The sequence below is a fragment of the Anastrepha obliqua genome, chromosome 3 (genome assembly GCF_027943255.1).
Source record: "Anastrepha obliqua isolate idAnaObli1 chromosome 3, idAnaObli1_1.0, whole genome shotgun sequence".
Taxonomy (NCBI): domain Eukaryota; kingdom Metazoa; phylum Arthropoda; class Insecta; order Diptera; family Tephritidae; genus Anastrepha; species Anastrepha obliqua.
This window is the reverse complement of record NC_072894.1, coordinates 13,652,500-13,670,636: the sequence shown is the minus strand read 5'-3', so window position 1 is coordinate 13,670,636 and position 18,137 is coordinate 13,652,500. Positions and strand designations below refer to the sequence as shown.

Below are 18,137 nucleotides of genomic sequence, written 5' to 3'. Positions count from 1 at the left end.
AACGTATCTACACATGTCCGAAAAGCTATGTACTTATTGTTTAACAGTTAAAGTTTAGCTCTTCTTTCTATTTTGTATACATAACTGAAAAAACTTTGTTTGTAATAAAACGAATTTATGTTTGAAGATAATTCCTAAATGTAAGGTAAAATTAATAAAGCACTGCGAATTAAGAATTCTTGTTTTATTTGCGATGGAAACGACACCACTTAAAGGGTTAATACAGTTAGAATTTTCAAAAAATGGATTTTTTTTATTTTATTTTCTTAATGTACATATATTTAAGAAAACGCACAGAAAATTTAATACCGCTCCGGTGAATATTTTCAAAGTTACACGCAAATTTGAAAAGACGTTTCGGAGTGATTGAAAGTAAAGGGTTTTCCAATAGCAGGTGTTATTTTGAATAGCACGCTATTTCGGTAGATGTCACTTTTGAAGCTGTCATTTTTTGATATTTGACAAGTAGAAACTACGTCATTAATAAAAATGGAACGATAAACGTTTAAACAACGCATTGAAAGTATTAAAATTCACTATGAAAATTTGGCAGAGACCGTTCGTAAACCTCGAACTTTTTTGGGTCATCGTGAAGCACCTTGTCGGACTGCAATACAGAAATTGGTAAAAAAATTCGAGGTATTGGGACAAGTTAGTGATGTGAAGAATAAAACCCCTGCACGTTGATCAAGAACAGCCGAAAATATTGCTGTTGTAGACGAAAGTGTTAAAGAACACCCAGGTTTGTCCATTCCTCGTCGTTATCTGGATTTGGGCATTCCACAAACGTCATCACACCGTATTTTGCATAAAGATTTGGGTCTTAAGGCTTATAAAGTCCAGTTAACACAAAAACAACGTCATGTCTTTGCTGATTGGTTCGTTGAAATGCATGAAAATGATCCCGAATTCCTTCGAAAACTCATTTTGAGTGATGAGGCCCATTTCCACCTCGGTGGCTTCGTCAACAAGCAAAATTGTCGGATCTGGGGTTCAGAAAATCCAAGAGTTATTGTTGAAAAGCCTCTCTATCCTCAACGTGTGCCTGTTTGGTGCGGTTTATGGTACGGCGAAGTCATTGGACCTAACTTTTTCGAAAATGAAGCGCTATCGAGAGATGATTAACGATTTTTTATGAACGGAATTGGATGGTATTGATTATTTTCAACAAGACGGCGCTACGTACCTCACAAACAACGAAATCATTGATCTTTTACGGGAATAACACCTCTTAATGGAAAACCCTATACAAGGCCCTGCTTTAATCGCGTTTTTCTCAAAATGGTGTTTTCAAACTCGGTGACCAACATTACTCGAAAACGGCTAAACCGATTAATCTCAAATTTTAACACGAACTTCTTAAATATATTTTTTAGTGATTAATCGAAGATTTTTTCTCACCGATTATTAAATTTTTTAGTAATTAATCGAAGATTTTCTTTCTTCGATAATTTGTTTTTTTTTTATAAACAATTTCAGGCCGAAATTTTGGTCAAAAACCCTTTTTTTGGTTTTTTTAAGGAACCGCGATTTTGTCAAAAAAAAATATTTTTTACTTATTCCTTCAATTAGTTATTAAATTTAACATTACTTTAACGAAATCTGTTTGGTTTTTATTTTTAATTTCAGAGGATCCAGTTCAAAGACAAAATTGCATTTTGTCATAAATTTTTTTTTTTAGATAGATTTCAGTAGAAGGAATAGAGAGATAGGAAAGGTAAAATGTGGGTGGTAAAACAGAAAAATTAGTTTGAGGTCACTCTTCAACGAAACATGATGTATTAATGCTATGTTTTTATTTTTGTAAAATAAAGCAAATGACTAGAAAAAAACAAATTATCTCTAACCCCATAAATATTTTTCTTTAGGAATGAGATCTGTTGTCAATTCGCCACAATTTCGCCGCTGGCTAATATTATATTTATCGGAAAACGTATAGACTATAAGGAATCTATGTATGTGAATACCCTCTTCACAGGTATGACGAATAACGGTGGACACACTCGCCAACGTAACACGATTACACAAATGAGAGACCCATGTAAATGAATTCTCACCGCCGTTCCGTTCCGTAGTAGATGCAGAGAACGTAGACGGTTCTTTCATCGGGTCAGCTATTACGGCCGTACGTGCGCACGTTTACGTTGGTGAGTGTGAGCACCATAAAGGCGAAAGAAGAAGTGAGTTTATTGTGACTTTAAGAAAATGTGTAACAAAACAAAACTGCTAGCTGTAACATTGTGACTGACACGGACATTGATTACTTTTGCATTGGAGAAAATATTCGACATCATTTTATAGAACAGTTAAAATTTACTACATAAAACCTATGAGAATTATCATAAACTTGCTAACCTACACAGCGAAATAAGTATGTCATTGGCACGCGTGCCTCAGCTGCGTATTGTGCAGCGTGATCTGAAATGTCGGCAGGGATGTGGATTTTATGGAAATGCACAATTTGACGGTCTCTGCTCGAAATGCTTCCGTGAACGTAACGAAAAAAAGAAAAAAGGTAAATTACGGTTTTACCCCGTAACTGTAATTAAACAACAAGCCCTTAATATTACTTTTTATTACTAAAGCGGATCAAAAAGCAGGCATTTCTACTACACATACAACAACTACTGATCAAAGTAGTGGTAGTGGTGTCATCAGTGGAGCCGGACGCCTGTCACCGCAAAATCTGTTAGGACGCTCACTAAGCAAGCGGCAGGAAAGTTTGCCGGAAATATCGACTGGCACTCTTACGAAGAAGAAATCCCTAGTGCCTGCCGTGTTCCAAAAAACACTCCAATCAAGTGTGCAGAAAAGTAAGAAGTTAAAACAGGAGGTGCAGCTGGGTAAGGACAACCAACTAGTAAAATCTGGATGTTTTTAATCAGAGAAAAATTAAAAATCGTCGTTTTTCTAATAGCAACAGGACAAAGATCATATGTTCCTGACCCTACGGAGAGTCTGTTCATGCTTCAGCTGCGTCAACTACGGATACCTGACGATGGCAAGCGCAAACTGAAGAATGAGATTCAACGCTTGGATAATGCCATACGAAGCTATATGAACAAAAGCGCTAATAAAAGCATAGATGAGCTTTCAGAGCTGGTGCAAAATGCCTATACTAAACTGTCTGATATTGTGCATAACGACCAACGTTTTCAAATTGCAACTAATGAAGATCGCGAAAGTGCACTTGACTTCTTTGAAAAGGTTGTCATGACACAAAATCACAAGTAAGTGCCTACTCCTTTAAAAAAATCCAACAATTATTGTATTAACAGCTCGGTATTTTTGCAGGTTTTTATTCAGTCCCTATTTTACTCTCGACGAAGAAAACGATGTGAAGATTCAGAAACGAATACGACAACTCAGTTGGATAACAGCGAAACATTTAATGTGCAGCATTGACGAAGTGAATGCCGAATCGCGAGATCTAGTCTACAATGCCATAACTGGTATGTTTTGCCTTTTTTAATTTTTATGCAAGTAACTGAAGCTAAAGTGTATTCTTATAAATTGTTCAGAGTTAGTAGGCATCGATTCTTATTACTCACCACAAGAAAAACTAGAGTGCACAGTGCGTTGCTGTCGTCATATATTCGAATTACTCAAACACTCAGTTGGAGGCCCAGCAAGTGCAGATGAATTTTTGCCTGCACTCATTTTCGTTGTACTGAAAGCGAATCCGGTGCGTTTGCACAGTAATGTAAACTTTGTAACGCGTTTTACTACTGCATCGCGGTTAATGAGTGGCGAGGGAGGATATTATTTTACAAATCTGGTAAGTAAATGAGCAAAATTAATTTAGATCTGCACTTTCACAAAACAAATACATTACCAGTGCTGCGCAATATCCTTCATTGAAAATCTAAATGCCGAAAGTCTGGGCATCTCGGAAGAGGACTTTGATCTACTTATGTCAGGCGATAAGGCATTTAGTACACCTTGGGAAAGCGCTCTGCTCGCCTGTGAGGGTTTGCATTTAATATCAGAAAATATGAAGCGTATGGAATTGTTGAAAAAACGCAATGCGAGCATCGCTGCTGGTATTGAGAATTTCCGTAAGGACCTCGCAGACTTTCAAGTATATATTGGTTTCTAATATACGTATGTAGGAATTTCAATGATTTCAATGACATTTTCCTTCTTATTCAGTGCGAAATTGTCGATAAAGTGGATGCTTGTATTGCCAAAGCTCCGCTGACAATTCTACCAATAAAAACACCAACACATCTGATCAGTAAGGCACGTGAACATATTTCTAATGGAAATGCTGTACCTTTGCAATCGAGTATATCGCTTGGACACTATAACACGAATTTGCTCGCCGCTATTGAAACCAACGGCAAAACGACAAAAGGTAGTGTGGAAAAGTGCCTTCCTATTCCATTGGCACCCACAAGTACAATGGAAAGCGCTGCTGTAGATGATGCTGCTCATACATTGGCGCTAAAAGACACTAGTATATCTTCAGTCGGTCGTTTGTCGCCTTTACCAGCAGCACAACCATCAGTAGATATGCTATTTACATCTCCCATTTTCAACTATACCCCTTTCGATGCCGTTTCCCTGCTTGACGATCACTCGGATTCCACTGATGATTTTATACTCAACACAGATATAAGAGGCGGACTTACAAATGTAAATTATGACTTTGATTTGTCCGATCACAGTGCAGATAATAGTGTTGCTGAGGATTTGAAACTTAACTTGGAAGAATTCGATCCCCTTGTACAAAAACCAAATGAGGAATCAGCTTCAGGGGAGGCAGTATCGACTGGTTTGCAAACACCTGAAAAAAAGGTTAATCCCCATGAGCGAAGTTTATTGGACAGTGACTCACCAACAAATGGAGCATTGCTACCCTCGCCGCTCAAGCCCACTGTAGCCGAATATCGTGGCTTTTCGAGTTTCGAAATACCTTCTATTTCGTGCAACACCGGTGACTTTGCGTCTCTCAATCATTCAGTCAATGAACGTGTGGACAATACAGGGGCGCCAAACACTGTATCTGAAAATAGCGCAGCTAAGTGATTCAAATTCGGGCCTATGAGGAGTTTATTATTGGTACCGCCGCTGATGCAAATATTAATTTAATGATTTGGCTTCTAATCAAAGATATGTTAAAGCGTGCGAATATAAATTGTGTTCGACTGTTTGAAGTTAAAAGGAGCCAGTGTGTATTTTATAATTTTTTAAATAAATTCGTATTGAAATCGGCAAGCTCAATAAAAAGAGGGGCAAAATATTTCATACGTACCGTTATGCTTTTAAAACTTAAACGCAATATAGTTTTCATAACCTAATTATTCTTAGAGGAATCATAAATTTAATGCGCAAAAGAATAACGGCGATAGCAGAGTGTACTTCTGTGTGATATATTCAATGTGTAAAAAAATAAAAAAGTTCCATCAACCGAAACTGTTATTCACTCAAATTTTAAGTAACATAAGAAGCAACAGTGACTGTGAATGTCAGTGCTACCTGCTGCAATCACAATAGGATAACAACGAAACGAAATGTCAAATGCAGACAGACTTCGATCTGATTGCTTTCCGTTTGTCCATCGCTGTGATTTTGTATGTGGAGGGATTGTGGACTTTTCGAAGGAAATTGCGTGCGAAATAATATTAACAACTTGGTAGAAACACATGCAAAAGCGTAGAAAAATGGGGAAAAGTGCCGACGATAGGTGGGTGCTCTATGGCCAGTCTATAATTTCGAGTACCTCTAGAATAACTATAGTTTTGTTATGCAATTCTCTTCCTTCAAATGGAGAGAATATCATAGAACAATGGATTTTGTGGTCATTTGAGTGTGTGTGTTTTGTTGTGTGGACGGGATAAAAGCGGTCTGTATGGCCGGCTATTATAGTAGCGGTGCAGGTGGAGCCAAGAGCGGTGTGTAGAAGTAAATAAAATGTCTATGACGGCATGCCGTGCGTTTATATTAGTTTAACTTCACATCACCGTTACTGCCTGAGTCTGCATTTGATGCACATCATTTGCAATTTGGGGCAATGTTTTTCTAAATAATAATTTTAGTGATTGAACGCGTGTATCACAAGTATTGCTGGAAAGAAAAAGCTAGGTGTGATACAAAATGGGCAGATGGGCGAACACGTCCCATCCCTACACCCTTTTCAGCGTCGTTTACTACACAATACACTGAGAAGACCTTGAACTCGAGACATACTAGTTACATACTCACATTTGCCGTACGCACGCCGCTGCAATTCAAACAATAGTGGTTAAACTTTGTAATACCTTACATAAACTTTATTTATGTACGCAATATGTTGATAATAAGTAGGTAAAATAGTATAATTGGCAAACATTGCTAGTGATAAGCAATCTTGTTTTTAGTCTATCACAAACCTGGCGCAACTTTTTTATGATTTTTTTTCATTTATCTGTATTTTAATATATTTTTTTTTTTTGGAACAGTTCCACAGCCGCGCCTACCTTTCGCATTATTCGTGAAGTCTACGAAAGCACCAATGCACATGAACGCTTTGAAGCTGAATTGGACAAAGCGTTGGAGGCTAAAGTGGATTATATAATTATTGAACCGCCCAGATTGGGCGATGAGACTGGACGTTGGATAACTGTGGGCAATTGCTTGTACAAAACAGCTATTACATCGGGAGTGGCTTCGCTCATATCCAGTTTGATTTGGCGGGATCGACCATTCATTGCCGCGCCTATGTGTGCTGTATCGCTTTTCTGTACAGGCTTATACACAGTGTCATGGAATTATGATCCCTGCTGCCAGTATCAGGTATTAGTAAAAGATCGCAATTATATAAAAATAGTGAACATTATAAAGATTTCGAACTGAGTTCAATGGAATTTCAAATAATGTCGAAATTCATTTTTCATCGTTTATAAGTAATTTAGTTAAGGTTCCTCTTATTCCTAATTACAGTCTGTGTCAGAAGAAAGGAACCGGTTTTTTTTTCTTGTAACTTCAAGATATATTTAGTTCTGCAACCCGTAAACGCAACCAAACAAAAATGAGTGAGAAGCACGCGAAGCGTTTTGAGGCGGTATTTTTAGCACGCATTCGAAACGGTCGAAATTAACTTACGCCGCAGCTGCAAAAGTGATTAACAAAATCAAAAAAGTTTGTTGTGATGTCGAATCAGCAGTATAAAGTGTACAAAAATGTTGATGACTTTTCCGAGCGCGGCTTGAAGCGAGTGACGACAAAAAAGCAAGATTAGGTGATCGTCCAACTTTTTAAGCGGGCCTTTTTTTTGTGACTACGCCAAGCACGCCCAATTCTTGCTGAAAAGGGAATGGATGTGAGTATCAACACCATAGAACATCGACTGAAGGAGACGAACATGACTACGCCAAGCACGCCCAATTCTTGCTGAAAAGGGAATAGATGTGAGTATCAACACCATAGAACATCGACTGAAGGAGACGAACATGACTACGCCAAGCACGCCCAATTCTTGCTGAAAAGGGAATAGATGTGAGTATCAACACCATAGAACATCGACTGAAGGAGACGAACATGACTACGCCAAGCACGCCCAATTCTTGCTGAAAAGGGAATAGATGTGAGTATCAACACCATCGAACATCGACTGAAGGAGACGTACATATCCTACCCTCCCACATCATCAAAACCACTGCTCTCAGAAAAACACATTGAGAAACAACAAAACAACAAAATGGCGTTATAGTATTAGAGTGGCCTTCCCAGTCCCCAGACGCCAAACCCATTAAAGATGTGTAGGGAACTATGAAAACGTATCTTGCCGGAAGGCCAATCCTTGAATTAAAGCAACTCAACTGCGTCAAGTTCGCAAAATCTAGCCCTGTTTGTCGACGAGCTACGCAGAAAAACTGGTACAAAGCATGAAGAAAGTGCCAGGCTATACTCGACAACGATGAAGATAAACGGTTCACTATACAGGAATAGTTTACTGGAACGGCAGCCCTTGGTCGGGAAAAACCCGAGTCATTCCGCTAACGTTGAACCGGCTGCCATGGGAATGACAACAATGAAGACTACACAGCTTATTGAGTAATTGCGACTCGTAATTTTGTACATACTTTCTTGTAAAAAAATTTAAATATATATCTTTTATACATCTTGAATAATCGCGGTTCTGACACAGATTGTACATCTAAAATATGCACTACTTTGTCTATATGATTTTTATAAATAAATATATTCATATTTTAAATAAATAAATATATTCATAACTTTCAAAAATTATGTTTCAGGTGCAAAATGATGATGAAATCCTTAGCAAATTACCTCTGGGAGATGTGTCTGCGCCTGTGATTTTAGGCTATTCTCCAAATACCAAAACCAAGTACTTGCATCGCAGCGTTACTCTACTTTCAGCAGCGTTCTGTGCATGGCAAATCTGGCGGTCATACAAGTAGCTAAGCTTACGAGCGCTTACTACTATAGCCTGAATAGAGTTGCATGCTTATACGAATAAAATAAAAGTAGATTGTCAATGCCACTAAATCATATATATTTGCACATTTATAATTTGTCATGCATGCAACCACGCCGCCAGCTCTCGAAATCGGACCGCAATCAAAAGTACCCAATTGTCCACACACAGATGTAATAGGAAACTATGCAGCAGTTATAATAATCGCCATAACTCAGTGTGGAGCAGAAAATATTGCAAGTTATTCACGGATAAACAACATCCTAATTTTTTTTTTTCTATTTAATATAATTCACTAATTTTTATTTTATAAAATTTTACAAGTAATAAGAATGAAAATAAGTAAATAACGCGTTATTATAAAAAGAAAAGCGAAAATATACGTGGAATTAATTTGGATACTAAACGCGAATTGGAAAATCTCTCCCATTTGATGATGTGCCGATTACAAGGGAAATTTGAGAAATTAGTTTTAAATTCAAAAGTTTCATTTAGTTAAAAGTTAAAGTAGAAATGAACAACAAGAAACTAGATTGTGCATTAGAATTTTTATAGAAAATTTTTCGTTTAATAAATGATGTATTCCCTTTAACGCTGCGTTCCACTATTTCTTCATTTGCCCCCTTTCATCATTTATTTCCAAGTACATGCCATTACGTGGTTATGGAACTTCCTCGGTCATCTGCATTGTTCTTAGTTTTTGTGTAAAAAAGTGGCGCTCAGCAGCATTAAACTACATTCGCATTGAACAAAGTGTGTAATTTTGTATTGTTTTAGTCGACTAGACTCTAGAGTATAAAATAAACTCAGAAATAAATGAAAATAAATAAAAACTTGGAAAGATACAAATAAATGTTTAGCCATTACGAAGAATAATGAAATGTTGGAATCTACTTGTAGACGAGTATTTCTGTTTTAATGAATTGTAAGAGTTGTAAAATAATCAAATGTGACAAAGTAAAACACCATACAAACAAAAAAAAAAGTAAATAAAAATCTAATATAAAATTAAAAAAAAATTAACCACTTCATTTTACTCAATCGCACAAAAAAAACGCTAGACGTTCCAACGACAGTCGGTTCTACGTTACCGGAATGTAGCAGCATTCCCCAGTGGATGAATAGGGAATGTTTATGCTGCTACAACAACAACAACTCGATTGCTGAAAGAACAACATAATCCAAAAAACGAAATTACTAACAAACTCGATTTTAAAATAAATCGAAATTTTCTTCTAATCAACGGCATTACATCATAATGTAGAGTATACACGCTCCAACCGTTGTATCAGGGGTACGGGCTCGTTGGATGAACTGTTGTACCATGTATAGTACGAGTGTAGCTGCTGTTGTAGTAGCATAAACATTCCCCATACTTACATACGGGGAATGCTGCTGGAGTGACAGTCCTTGGCCGGATATAAATCCAGGTCGTTTCGGTAACGTAGAACCGACTGACGGTGAAACGTTTGCACGTTTGGTTCTGCTCAACCCATTCCCATGTTGATCCAACGGTTGCATGTGAAAATTAAAATGTTTTCATTTTAGGTGGGCGGAGTTAGCCGTTGTACAATGAGTTGGAACGGGGCACACTAAAATAACCGGAAGTGAACGCCTCGATGATACCGCCAAATAAGGGCATCAAGCACCAGTACTAACGATAGAAAACATAAATCGCGGGCTTAACCAAAACCGCCCCTGCGAGAGGACTGTTCTAGTAGCGTTGGACTTACAAAAGGCTTTCGATACAGTCAGCCACTCCACGCTACTAGATGGCATTTATCAGTCGACACTCCCGCCAGGGCTGAAGAGGTGGTCCGCGAACTATCTGAGCGGTCGGCACTCGTCAGTGATATTTCGAGATCAAACGTCAAAGCAGAGAAAGATTAAGCAAGGTGTACCGCAGGGTGGTGTCCTTTCTCCCTTGCTGTTCAATTTCTACATCTCGAAGCTCCCCCAACCACCAGCGGGAGTTTCCCTGATCTCATACGCTGACGACTGCACGATAATGGCGTCGGGCAATGACATCGATGGCCTGTGTTCCAAAGTGAACACCGACCTTTCTCGCTTTTTCACTGCGAGGAATCTCCAACTCTCCCCCACCAAGTCCACGGCGACCCCCTTTACCACCTGGACAAAGGAGGTCAAGCTGTCTCTTAAGGTTAAAGTCGATGATACACTAATTCCGACGGTAAATAACCCCAAAATTTTGGGTGTAACCTTCGACAGCTTGCTCTCCTTCTCTGCGCACACAACCGCAATTGCCATTTAAGTCCAAAATCGCAACAATGTCCTCAAATCGCTGGCCGGCAGCACTTGGGGCAAAGACAAAGAACTGTTGCTTTCGACATTTAAGGCAATTGACCGGCCGGTTCTAAACTATGCTGCGCCTGTCTGGTCGCCTGGAACTAGTGATTCGCAGTGGACAAAGCTACATACTTGTCAAAATACTGCCATTCGGACAGCGACCGGGTACCTCCTGATGTCACCCATCCAACACCTACATGACGAGGCACAAATGCTCCCAGTAGTGGAGCATAATAAACTGCTCAGCAAGCAGTTTCTGGTAGGTTTCACCCCTGCAGACACTTGCTTGAGCCTGAGCCGCCTCCCAGGCACGTCAGGAGATATCTCCTAGACTACGCTGACGAAATCCAGGACAAAACTGACCGCAACCTACTGGCCCGGACAGTATTTAGACAGTCAATAAACGACATTCACCGGGAGACTGCTACCACCTTCCCGTCCTGTGAATGCCGTAATCGGAGTCCAACCAGCACCTATTGCAGATGAAGAGCTCCAGCTTCCCCGTGAGACTCGTGTAACACTGGCACAACTACGTTCTGGATACTGTAGCAGGTTAAACTCCTACATATCCAGAATCGACCCCGACATACCAAACACATGTCCGGCATGTGAAGGTACCCCGCACGACACTAACCACCTCTTCACATGCCCCCTCAAGCCGACTCATCTAACCCCCCTCTCCCTCTGGACCCAATCTGTCGAAACAGCATGTTTCCTGGGCCTACCCCTAGATGAGCTAGACGAAGACGAACGATGATGTGCCTTTACTGACAGGGATACCTATGCTGTTAAAACAACAACAATTTAACTCCCATTAAAAAAGAAGTTCTATACCAAACAGCACCATAAATGGAGCTCAACTAATGACTGATACCAAGAAGTAAACCATACAAAACCCCATGTAAGAGGTTTTATGAAAAATAATAAAAATAAAGCACAGGCATGGACGTCTCATGACCAATACCAACCCACCTACATGCACATGCAACCCACACGTGAGAAGTATTATACTTCTGGATGTCACGAGGCACCTCTTCAACTACAGCGACGAGATTCGGGACAAAACGATTCGACAACTACTGGACCGTACAGGGTTTAGACATACAATAAACGTCATTCATCGGGAGACCCTTATCACCTTCATAAGTTCCCAACCCCCCAAATGCCGTAATCGGAGTCCAATCACCACCCAGCTACTCCGAGAGACCCGCGTAACCTTGGCACAACTGGGTGGGTGGGCCATGTAAAATTTGCCCATAAAAAACAAAACGAATCAATATTTTTTCAAACTTTTTTTTTATTTTGAAGATTGAACATTGTCATTTATGAATGAGAAATAATATCGTTCAAATGACTGCCACGACTGGCTTTACAGTAGGCCATTCGATCAACCCAATTTTTAAGCACATTTTCGATTGTTTGGGCGCCAATTTCATGAATAGCAACTTCGATTTCGTGGTTTAAAGCGTCAATTGTCTTTGGATGTCTTTAACGGCTTCCCACAAAAAATAGTCCAACGGGCTTAAATCACAGCTCCACCACCTAAATTCACCACTTTGGTAATAGGTTTTCAATATTTCCCAATTTTGTTCAAGCGTATTGCGTCCCATTTCGTAAATGTCAAACCTTTAAGTAAATTATAAACTCATTTCACATGTTATTTGTGTTACCATTCTCAAAAAATTGGGTGGTTCAAAAAGCAAACGCTATATGGCCCACCCTGTACGTTCTGGATATTGTAGCAGATTAAACTCCTACTTATACAGAATTGACCCTGACATACCAAACACATGTCCGGCATGTGAAGGCACCCCGGACGACACTAACCACCTTTTCACGTGCCCCATCAAACTCACTCATCTAACACCCCTCCCCCTCTGGAGCCAACCTGTTGAAACAGCAAGTTTCCTGGGTTTACCGTTAGATGAGCTAGACGAAGACGTCCAGTGATTTACTTTGCTATGACAGGATTTAGTATTGCTGCTACAACAACAACAGGTACTATACTCCATATCCTCTTCCATTGCCCAATATACATACTCCGCCCGCAGAAGACAAGTCATCAGCAACTTAAGCCCAATGACTCACATATCTTTCCCAACTACCGATTAACCATTAAAATAACCAACCTAACCATGCAATTTACCCGGAACGTCGATTTATATCCGGCCAAGGACTGGCACTCCAACAGTATTGCCCGTACATACAGTGCCGGTCAATATAATAGCACCAGTTGCAATATTCTGATTCGAAAGATGTAAAAATTTCACCTATTTACCATATTATTTTTTGGAGTGTAAAAAACAGTTAAATTGTTTATGCTATCTCAGAGTATGTGCATTTTTTATCAAATTTCGTAACTGTTAATCCGCTATAAAAGATATTTTGTCAACACTTATCATTTTCTACGGTTAATAAAATAGCAGCAGTAGGATTTTTAAATTTTGTTTTGCAAAATTTTGCGAAAAAAGTGAAAGCTGAAGGTAATAAAATTTGTTTAAAATACTTTCAATTAAATCGTGTAATAATATTATAAAAATTCTATAGTTATGGGTCGCGAAAAGCATTGTTCCCCTGAAAAACGTGGACTAATAAAAAAATTTGTGTCCGAGGGTACCTAAATCGTATTCCCAAATAAGGGAATTGCTGTTCAAATAAAATGAAAATAAATGCCCTAAGATATGAGCAAAAAGTTAAATCCCGTGGTAGGAAGCGAGTTTTCTCACCCTTAATAGTAAAACGGTTAGTACGGACGACTATAGCAAATATCCTTATGACAGCTACAGAGCTCAAAAAAACATTGAATGTGCCGGCAAACGTGGAAACTTGTCGCCACAGACTTCGAGACAACAGCCTCAATGCCTGTAGTCCTCGAAAAGTGCCGCTCCTTTCCTCTAAACATGTTGCTAAACGGATATCTTATGCTAAAGCACATCTAAATTGGTCAAAGGATAAGTGGAGAAATGTGCTATGGACTGACGAATCCAAAATTGTTCTTTTTGGTGGAAAGGGTTCCAGATGTTTTGTCCGTAGGCCACCTAACAGCGAATAAAAGCCACAATTCAAAGCTATCAAACTATCAAACATGGCGGTCAGGTATTATGGTATGAGGTTGCTTCTCGTTTCAAGGTGTGGGTCCTATAAATTGGCTTAAAACCGTTATGGATTCATCAGTTTATGCAAAAATCCTTGATGAAATTATGCTGCCGTATGCTTCCTACAAAAAGCCGCTGGTGTGGGTCTTCCAGCAAGACAATGACCCCAAACACACCAGCAAAATGGAAAAAAAATGGTTCAACGATAACTCTATCAATGTAATCTGAGTGAACTTTTTTATTTATTTTATAATTTTTTATTTGTTTTATAATTTTTTAATTTTTTATTTATTTATATCACTAACTTTTGTTAAAAATGAACTGAAGTGCTATTATTTTGACTATGTAGTATTTAAGTTTTTTGTTTATATTAATTAGCGTATTATAAACTGTTAAAAAAACCAAATAATTTTTTTATGATAATAAACCATTAACATCAAAGAATTTATTATTTTGTTTTGAGTTGAATCGGCCCAACAGTTAAACAGATGTAAACGGAGTCAGTATAAATTTTGTGCGTGGTGCTATGATATTGACCGCAGCTGTATATGGCGAATGCCATGTTGTTACAACAACAACATAACAATAGGGTTTCGAACAACTGTCAGGCCTACCTAATAAGATTCTTAAACCGCACAGACTGGATATACTCGTAGTTATGCTATAAAATTACCCTCGAACAAGTTGGTTGCGAGGATGTGGCAACAAAATGGTGCGGAAGCGCCAGTTAGATTCTGGATGAATCAACACTTTAACCAACCAACCAATTCCATACATACAATACACAGAAAAGAAATTAAAAAAATAAAAATTATTAAACAAGTTTCACTTGATTCCTGCATTTTGCGAAATGTTCAACACCACGAATATGAGAATAATAAAATTGTGCAACGCGTTGTATATCAGGTTGCTAAACAGTCATCCAACCTTGTTGTTGTTGTTGTTGTTGTAGCAGCATAAACATTTCCCAAACTTACATACGGGGAATACTGCTGGAGTGACAGTCCTTGGCCGGATATAAATCCGGGTCGTTTCGGTAACGTAGAACCGACTGTCGTGGAAACTAGCCATACAACCTTGTTTTGATGATTTATATATTTATTATGGCGCTAATGACTAATGACTAAATTTTGTATTAAAACTCATTGCATGCCGGCATCTCGGAGACTCAGACATCAAAAATGCGATTGGTTAGCAGGTAGCGAGTGTTTGGGCGTCTTAAACATCCCTATCTGTATGTACACACGTGCATATATTTAAAATCCGTACACCGAAAATGCATTGCTGCAAATGTTTACAACCCCCGCGTACGGATACCGCACACCAAATGCATTTTCAGTAGGTGCAAGTATGTTTGTATAAGGCATTGAACTGGACATGTTTAATTCATAACAAACTGACCGGCAATGTTCTGGTACAATTCTACATACATTCTAAACGTATACTAGTAAATAAAAGAAAGTGCCATTGTGTCATACGTAAAGCTAAATACACACCAGGCAACCGTTGCAGCAACACGGCCATGTTGAAGCAACCGTTGCCTCGTGTGTAGCTGTGTTGCCAATTGATTTTCGTGTTGCTGCAACCGTTGCCTGAAATATCAAATAAATTTGATTTTTGGGATAGGTTGCTGCAACCGTTGCTTCGTGTGTATCATTGTTTACTGCTTTTACTGTTCAGTGGCAATTGAAAATAATGAAAATTATGTTAATATAATTTTATTAACGAATATAAAAATTTGAGAGAGCTGTGGGATATAAGTAATGAAAAATATAAAAATAAAAATTTTAGAAAAAAAGCATACGAACATTAAAAAATGAATACAATAAAACTGATAAAAATTTCAAGTCCGCAAAAGAGTTTCCTGTTGCAAGATATCGCAAAGTTATTGCCAGTCTAATTTTTGCTGATATCGCCTCTCTCATTATGGTATCTTGTTTCGTTATTTTGGCCTTTACGAAGTCCAACAATTTTCTAAACAGAGCTTCGTCCATCCTCATGTAATTTTTATAGTCCGCTGGCTCATTTTCCTTCAGTTCTTTCAGCAGCCTCTCGTTCGAAAATTCGATTTTTTTTTAAAGCTAATTTTTAGAAAAAAAATTTCTTTCTCTTCTTTTGTTGCATCTCTTCTTCCTCATTTTCGTACAAAAGCTCGTCAATTATAATAAGAGAAGTAATTTTACGTATTTCGTCGATCATTTAAAAAATTAAATTTTACGTATCTTCCGCTTGTACCTTTCCTGCACCACAGTTATACACAATACTGAAATTGAAGCAACGGTCGCAACGTGTTTCTTAAACAAAGGCAACACGTTGCTTCAACGGTTGCCTCGTGTATATCTAGCTTAAAAATACATATTTACGAAAATGCATACATGGACCCTGTAGGGAAATTGAAATGTTATATTTTTCACTTAAAAATTAAGAGATTATTATCAATCCATTTTTTGGAACAACATCAAGACGCACGCCACAAATAGGAGGAGGTGCTCGGCCAAACACCCAAAAAGGGTGTACGTGCCAATTATATATATATGCAACATAATCAATAAATTATTCATTAGAAATTGCTTTTGTGTTTGTTTTTGTTTACTTTATTTCCTTTAATCAATTGTAAACTCAAGTTGTTGAGTGCAAAATAAATATTTTTCGGAACTTTCATAGAAGCAAATGCTTCTAGGTACTCTACTTGTACTCGTAGTTGTTGTTGTAGCAGCATAAACGTTCTACATTTATACACGGGGAATGCTGTTGGAGTGACAGTCGTTATATGTAAATCCGGGTCGTTCCGGTAACGTAGAACCGACTGTCGTTGGAACGTTATCTTACTGGACTATATCGCCTGCTGTAATTCGAGCAAAAAGCGTTACTCTGAAATTCTCTGTAATGACCTGTCCACTGTGATGCTTATAAAGGGATTTTCAATTGGCGCGGGTCGATTTTGGCGCCCTTTGGCAGCCATTTTGTTTAGGTGACATCTGTCAAATCTTTTGTTTATTATTCAGTTTTTTATGCCAAATCAGCATGGCAAGTTACACAATTGAACAGCACGTTGAAATGATAAAACTTTATTATCAAAATGAGTGTTCATTAACGCAAATGTTGCACGCATTGCGCCCATTTTTCGGTAGACGTCATATATACCTAGACGACATGTAGTTCCGACAGGACGGCGCTACGTGCCACATAGCAAACGCCATTTTATTCCATTTCAACATCTACCCACCCTTATTGAAAACCCCTATATATAAGTAATCCGGCAAGCAATATGTAAGAATATTGAACGGGCAAACTTTAAGATTAGCACTTCACGACGAATTAGCAGATTTTTGGTATGTGAGAAAGCAGCGATTTTTGAGCAGTTTCAAACTTTTTACTTTCAATAGCCTAGAATCATTTTCTAGTTCTGATTACAAAAATTGAAATTTTTATAAAAATTTATTCAATTTTTTTTCAATTTGCACAAAGTTGGAAACTTGACTTATTGTAGTTGAATTAAATATAATTTCATAAAAAATTATTAAAATTAAATGAAAAGTAAATAAAAGGTGACAACTTGTCAATATGTTCCTGCGTCATAGTTATTTAAGGGGTAACACCACTGTATAAATTTCAAAAAATTGATTTTTTTTTTATAAGCTTAAAAAATTCTTTGAACCTTTTAAAATACAGAACAAAAAGTTGTATACGTTACCGAAGTCTATTTCATAAATATTTTAAGCGTTTAACCAAGCGTTAGTGACTGCTACCTAACGACTTCTCCAAATTTCCAAACTTTAAACGCGTTTTTCTCAAAACACGTTTTCTGAAATTGGCACGCAGCATAACTCAAACAATTTTAAATATTTTTAATCAGGTTTTTCACTACGTCTGTATAATAACCTTCTTAAGAGAAGAGCGTAGGGGATTTTCGATAGATTAATTTAAACGATTGTTATAATTATTTAAGTGCCGTTTTTTTAGTCCAAAATAGAGTTTTTTCCTTCAAATGCTTGCTAATTCCACAAAAATAAATATTTTTTAAATCCCCTACGTGTTTCTCTAGCTATTCTTATCTAGATTAGGAAAAAAAATGTTTCTTTGTTCCAGATTAAAATTTGCACCCTCTGTGCTGCGTGCCGCGGAGCTCCTTCAAGAGAAACCACATTACAAAAATGTCCCCAATGCCGCCATTTTGTAAAATTTTTCGATCAAACTTTGTAGTTTTGTATTTTAGTATATAAGTAATAACTTCCCAAATCAAAGTGATTGTTTCCCCTTTCCTTCTATACAAAAAAATTCTTTAAAAATCGTGTTTATTTTACGCGTGTACA

The 18,137-nt window shown here is 37.9% G+C and overlaps 2 protein-coding genes across 3 annotated transcripts; both read left to right on the top strand.

Moving 5' to 3' along the window:
- The first annotated feature begins 2,248 nt into the window (after positions 1-2,248).
- On the top strand, positions 2,249-5,279 carry LOC129243003 (rab5 GDP/GTP exchange factor). Its single transcript, XM_054880007.1, has 7 exons — positions 2,249-2,515; positions 2,586-2,843; positions 2,918-3,230; positions 3,295-3,452; positions 3,522-3,778; positions 3,839-4,081; positions 4,153-5,279. Exons 1-7 carry the CDS (start codon positions 2,374-2,376, stop codon positions 5,029-5,031), a joined length of 2,250 nt encoding a protein of 749 aa, XP_054735982.1. The 5' UTR covers positions 2,249-2,373; the 3' UTR covers positions 5,032-5,279.
- A 232-nt stretch (positions 5,280-5,511) lies between these two features.
- Positions 5,512-9,445, top strand: LOC129243004 (transmembrane protein 11 homolog, mitochondrial). 2 transcript variants are annotated; one of them, XM_054880008.1, is made up of 3 exons: positions 5,512-5,689; positions 6,444-6,777; positions 8,241-9,445. In XM_054880008.1, the coding sequence occupies exons 1-3, from the start codon at positions 5,649-5,651 to the stop codon at positions 8,403-8,405; spliced, it is 540 nt and encodes a 179-aa protein (XP_054735983.1). In that variant the 5' UTR covers positions 5,512-5,648; the 3' UTR covers positions 8,406-9,445. The 2 variants fall into 2 exon arrangements, with proteins under 2 accessions (XP_054735983.1, XP_054735985.1); XM_054880010.1 differs by lacking the exon at positions 5,512-5,689 and adding an exon at positions 6,035-6,309.
- Positions 9,446-18,137: the final 8,692 nt, after the last annotated feature.

Bases quoted from the DNA above. Each gene is read 5' to 3' on its own strand.
- LOC129243003 (XM_054880007.1), top strand. From the start codon at position 2,374: ATGTCATTGGCACGCGTGCCTCAGCTGCGTATTGTGCAGCGTGATCTG. The intron at 2,844-2,917 runs GTAAGGACAACC...TTTTTCTAATAG, and splicing joins AAAACAGGAGGTGCAGCTGG to CAACAGGACAAAGATCATAT. The intron at 3,779-3,838 runs GTAAGTAAATGA...ATACATTACCAG, and splicing joins GATATTATTTTACAAATCTG to TGCTGCGCAATATCCTTCAT.
- LOC129243004 (XM_054880008.1), top strand. From the start codon at position 5,649: ATGCAAAAGCGTAGAAAAATGGGGAAAAGTGCCGACGATAG. The intron at 5,690-6,443 runs GTGGGTGCTCTA...TTTTTGGAACAG, and splicing joins GGGAAAAGTGCCGACGATAG to TTCCACAGCCGCGCCTACCT. The intron at 6,778-8,240 runs GTATTAGTAAAA...ATTATGTTTCAG, and splicing joins ATCCCTGCTGCCAGTATCAG to GTGCAAAATGATGATGAAAT.